Raw genomic sequence first — 5,550 nt, 5'->3', positions numbered from 1 at the left:
GGAAAGGGACATCATGCTGGGTCAAAGGAAAGTGAACAAGTAGACTCTCAACGAGATGGACGGACACAGTGGCCGGGCAGCGCTGTGTTGGGTTCTACTGGGGTCGTCGTGCGTGGGAGCCGACCTGCCTGTCCCTAGCGACCTAGCAGCAGCTCCCCCTGCTCCAAACCACATCGGAAGCAGCAGAGTTCCCTCCCGACCCACCCTAAGCACAGCCCCCAACATGTTCCCTCTTCACTCCTCCACGGGTCAGAGGGCTCAGGGTCCTGCTGCTAAACCCACTGCCCCTGACCGGGCCCCCATGCTGGGAGGCACAAGCCTTCTGGTCACCGTCACCCCTCCCTCCCAGAGCAGCCAGAGTCACCAGCCCCTCTTCCTGCCGGCCTCCTGAAACAGCCAGCCCTTGCCTGGCCTCTCCGCCGATGGATGCGAACTGGACTGAGGGCTGGAGGAGAAGAGGGAGGGGAATGATGAGAGGGGACAGGGTGTCTGAGAGGGAGGCGGAGTTCCTGGGTGGCAGCAGTGGTTAGCTGACAGGCTGGGGGTTCAAATCCACGCCAAGACTCCTAGGGGACGAGGCCCTGGTGGTCGACTCCTGAGAGAACAGCTCCCGAAACCCGGCGAGCCAAGCTTTCTTCCACACGGAGTCCCCACCAACCCGAAGGCACCTGGCCTGGCTTGGGTTTCAGCAGAACTGGAGAGGAAACCTGAGACAACAACTGCCTGGGTTCAAGGTCAGCCAGAAGCTCGGGGAAGGGGAGAGCGTGCCTTGGGATAATGTCAAGTCTGGGGGGACCACCGAAAATGTCCAGGGTGATCAGGATGGTGACCTAAGGACCAGCTGCCTGGAGGCCAACAAGGCGGCTTCCTTAAGGTGCCAAGGAGGCAGGTGGGGGGCAGGCAGGGCTTCTGCTGGGCTGGACCAAGGTGCACCCTGGAGGCCCTGGACCTCAGCGGATGCGCCACGAGGACCCACTAGTATGGCATGAGACAGATAAACCAGCGATGGAGGCATGTCACCGCAGGAAGAGGCCGCCAGAGCAGCAAGAGCAAGCAGACCCTTGGGGGTGGGGCTCACCCCCCACCAGAGTCGCAGGCCCTGCACATGGTGACCACCGGGGAGGGGGACGCAGCTCTCACTGACAATGACCAAGGCTCCCACTGGCTGATGTGTCCGCCCTATTTCATATCAGTTCTCTCTCTCTCTCTGCTAATTCCCGCATGCCCCAACCAAGACAGAGGGGAGGGGAGCGGGCAGACCAGGAGCAGAAACTAGCAGGGGAAGAGCAAGGGAGACAGGAAAGGAAGGGGGAGGACAGAACCAGCGGGGGGGTTCCAGAGAGAGCACCACCCGCCCACCCCCAGCTCCCCAAGTGGCTGTGATTGTTCCTCAAGCCCCAGCTGCCAGATGGGGTGCTGGTGACTGTCTCCCCTCCCCCAGGACATGGAGCCCCAAGTCAGCCAAGACGGACACACTCACTGCCACCTGCATCCCCCCCGGACTGGGCTCCGCACCCAAGAGGGTCTCAAGAATTATGTCGGAGCGAGCTAAGGACAGGGCAGTTCCATCGAGCTGGGGACAAGGGGGCGCTGGCTGGTGGGACCCTGCTCAGTTGGGCACCTGTGGATGCTGCCATGCACACCCTCATGCTTCCTCCGCTGGAGACCGGTAAGGAAACAGGCCCCGAGAGGCCAGGCAATGCCCCTGATATCAATCGCCCCGTTAATGAGCCCGGGGCTGCCCGAAGCCCCCCTGAGGGATGTGAGTGGGCTGGGAGGGCTGGGGGCAGCCCAGGGCTGACGTAGAACAGGTGGCCCTTGGGAGTCTCGGGGCAGGTGGGAAGGAGTGGCCCGGGGACGGGAAGGAAGCACCCCCCACTCCCCGCCCACCCCGAGGTCCCCTGACCTTTGCGCCCGTCTCGCTGGAAGTCCACGTGGCACCACTCGCCGTCGTTGACCTTGCGGCTGGACGCCCGCAGCTTGATGCCCCCAGAGCCCATGTCCAGCAGCAGGTAGAGGTACCCGTCCAGCAGCTCCAGGGCGAAGTAGTCGGCCCGCGGGGCGGCGCCCAGGCTGCCGGCCCCCGCCCGCCGGCCCTGGCTGAAGAGCAGGAGCCCATTGGGCTCCGTGGTTCGGAAGTCCAGGGAGACGGAGCCCGTGCGCTTGGCGCTCCAGCGGGGGAGCGCGACAAAGGCATCGGGGCTCTCGAAGGTCACTGGGTCCAGGGCAGCCACATCCTCACAGCGGAATGACAGGTCCCCCTGCAGCTTCATCTTAGGGTCCCCTTCCTTGGCCAGGCGGGACAGTTCCAGCTTGAAGTCATTGTTCTTGTAGACCACCTGCGGGGACGGCGTCACCCCAAGGGTCAGGGAGACAGGCCCAAGTGCCCCAACCAGCCACCAGGGAGCCCCACCCACCCGGGAGCCCCACCCACCCTCCCCACCGAACCTGCAGTGCAGACGGCTCCAGCCTCCCGGGGGAACTTCCCACCCAGAGACCCGGACAGGCAGGCCCCGTCCTCTGCCTGAGACAGCTTTCTGTGGGACCCTCCCGTGCCTGTCTCCTCCCTCTGCTTCTCCCGTCCTGTGGGGGCGCATGGTGGTTATGCCTTGGGCTGCTAACTACAAGGCCAGCGGTTCAAAACCACCAACCCCTCCGAAGGAGGAGGACGGGCTGACGGGCTGCGGTAAAGAGTGAGTCTCGGGAACCCGCAGGGGCAGTTCTGCTGTCCTGTTGGGTCGCTGAGGGTGTGCATCGACTGGACGGAGTGGACTGGACGGAGTGTGTTGGTTTTCGTAGTCATGTACCCCCCACCGCTCCTCACCACCGCCGTACCTAGCAGCTGGGACAGGCCACGTGACTGGCCGAGGTCACCCAGAGGCCGGACTCCCACACAGGTCTTTCTCAGGCCCTGGGCCCCCACTCCACCCCCTGCTGCCTTCGAGGGTCCTCTGAGAGAGAGGAGCAGGCCCCAGGCCCAGCCAACGGGCCTTGGGTTTACAAGAGAGGCATGCCCGCCATCGTGGACTTGGAAGGGACAGAGGGCCGGGGCGCTGGCCAGGCTGGGCTCAGCCGCACGCACGGGGGATGAGGACCATTGGGCCACCCTCCCCCTCGACTCACGTCTTTGAGGCAGCCCATGAAGTTGTTGCTCACGGGCGAGCCGGGGAGGTCGGCGGTGTTGGGGCTGCCCCCGATGTAGAAGAAGTCATCAGAGCCCAGCATGGTATAGTCCTCCTGAGTGTAGCCCGTGGTGGTCAGGATCCCGTCCACTGAGATGGTCACCTGCCCAGCCCACGGAGAGGGGGGGGAGACAGGAGATAACCTGCATCAGCTCCCTGGGAGGAGCCCCGAGCTGGGCGAGGGAGGGGCCGGGGGCAGTGGGGAAGGGGGACCCCATTTTTATGTCTGCTTGTCTGTGAGGAGGAACAGTGGGGGGAGCGGGGAGAGGAGGAAGTTGGTGGCAACACAAGATTTGATGGTTTCAGGGTGAGCTGAGGCCCCCCCACTCCCACCCCAGCTCAGCAGGCACAGGGACCCTGAGATAGGAAACAAGTGGCTCTTATAAATCGCTCTGAAGGGGAGTGGGGACCCCAAAGCAGGGCCCTGTTTGAGAGGACACAGTGGCCTCCTCACTTCTCTTATCTCCCACAGGTGAGGGTCAGAGCTTTCTCCTGAAGGAGGCAGGGGCCCGCCCACCCCCACTCTGGGATTTGTGGGCCTGCCTACGTACAGCTCTGGGCTCCCCCCGACCCCCATCCCCATCTTAACCCGGCATGGAGACGGAAAACCACAGGGCAGGACCGTGGGGACAAGGACTCGGATACCCCAGCCAAGTGCGGGAGCGTCCTGGGCTGCTCCTCCCCACGGCCTCTACGCTTCCAGGGCTCTCCCAGAGTCTGCCCCCCAGGACTCCTCAATCTCTAGCTTGCAGGTCCCCGCCCACAACCATCACTTGATCCCCCAAAGAAATGTCTCTTTACTCTCTACCCTAGTCTGTGGGAGCCCTCGTGGCTGAGTGGGGACCAGCTGCCTGGACTGCTCACCACAAGGTTGGCAGTTCAAAACCACCAGCAGCCCTTCAGAAGGCGGGGCGGGGTGGGGAGGTGCGAGGACCAGGCTTTCTGCTCCGTAAAGAATCAGTCTGGGAAAGCCACGGGGCAGTTCTGCCCTGTCCTGCAGGGGCCCTGTGAGTCGGCGTCGACCTGAGGCAGGAGGCTGTTATTACGGTCTGTGACTCGTACCATCGCATCCAGAACAAGCTCAGAGAGACATCACCCACCGGTGGCACAGAGGGAGCCTGTGCTGCTGGGCAAACAAGTCAGGCATTGCCACCGACCTCCCCCATTAGCGAGAAAGGGCAAGGCCGGAGGAGTGCAAGGCAGCTCAGGCTGCCTGTCTGCAAGCAGGCCACACGTCTGCCTCCCTGCAAGCAGGCCACACGTCTGCCTCCAAAGGAACCCGCTGCCATGGGCCTGGGCTGCAGGGCGCCCGGCCACAGCGCGGGCTCGACCAGGAGCCTGCACAGGCCCTGGGCATTCAGGTACGAACTGGAGGGAGGTACTTGGTGTTCCACGAAGGGCCCAGCAGTGGCCTGAGAAGGCACTGTGGCCTTGGGGGCAGTGACAAGGACAGGGAGTGTCCGCCTGGGCCCTGAAAAGCCTGTCATCGCCTGTCATTGACACAGCAGCTGCACACACCCAGCAGGGCTGGCAGCGTGAGCCGTGGCTGGTGGCACCACCAGGAAGGGGGAGGGCGGGGCGGGAGAGCAGCTGGCCCACAGCCAGTACTACCCTTCCTCAAGCTGCAGAGCCCCCGCACCTTGCTCCCCAACCAGGTGATGAGCAAGGCTTTGAGAACGGTGGGGTATGTGCCAGTCCCTTCCTGGGGTGTTTCCCCCCCCCCAAAAGTACAAGCCACCAGCCATCTTCCAGCACCTGGCCTCCAGGGGTCCCTTGTTGCTAGGGGACAGGGGGAGGGCAGTAGAGATTGGCAAGGGGGGCAGGGTAACTCCTGAGGGGCAGACAGGACTGAGGTTAGGGGAGCGCCCCCCATGCCCGGGTGCTCCCTCTCTTACTGGGCTGGAGCCTGGGGGTGTGGGGAGTGGGGACCCCTGAGCAGAGTGAGGATCAAAGGATCCACTTCCTGGAACCATCAAATCTTGTGCCCGAGGGTGTTTGATTCAAGGGCAGAAGTGACGGAGCAGTTCAAAAGTCTGGGGGGCTTGTTTTGCAAGGTGGGATAGTGGTGGTTTATTTCTTCTTATCTCCATCCCACCCAGGAGTTGGGAGGTAAGAGGTCTGTGCAGAAAAGGGAGGGGCCGAAGGAATGGTCCCAAAACATGGCAACCGGATCAGAGGACAGGGTGGGGGAATGAGGGGAAGACGGGTGACAAGTGAAAGGGGCTCTCTGGGGTTGACCTCCCACCCTCCTCTCCACCTGATGCTCAACTGAGATCCTGGGAGCCCAAGTCTGGTCACCCCAACCAGGTGGTCCACCCCTGGAGGGTCCTGAAACCACATTCATCCCAGCACAGCAGGAGATGCGTGG

At 63.3% G+C, this 5,550-nt stretch overlaps 1 protein-coding gene across 1 annotated transcript in view; it reads right to left on the bottom strand.

The window, feature by feature from the left end:
• Positions 1-5,550, bottom strand: part of NRXN2 (neurexin 2) — a 99,519-nt gene that overhangs the window by 42,382 nt on the left and 51,587 nt on the right. The window contains exons 7-8 of the mRNA XM_045297180.1: positions 3,124-3,285; positions 1,907-2,339 (exon numbers count right to left, since the gene is read on the bottom strand). Of these exons, the coding sequence (XP_045153115.1) occupies positions 1,907-2,339; positions 3,124-3,285 (595 nt within the window). The remainder of the gene's footprint in view (positions 1-1,906; positions 2,340-3,123; positions 3,286-5,550) is intronic.

This window comes from Echinops telfairi, unplaced genomic scaffold, assembly GCF_000313985.2.
Source record: "Echinops telfairi isolate 266 unplaced genomic scaffold, ASM31398v2 ScPeMD7_7417;HRSCAF=8455, whole genome shotgun sequence".
NCBI lineage: Eukaryota > Metazoa > Chordata > Mammalia > Afrosoricida > Tenrecidae > Echinops > Echinops telfairi.
The sequence above is the reverse complement of the archived record's forward strand: the minus strand, read 5'-3'. Positions and strand labels throughout refer to the sequence as shown.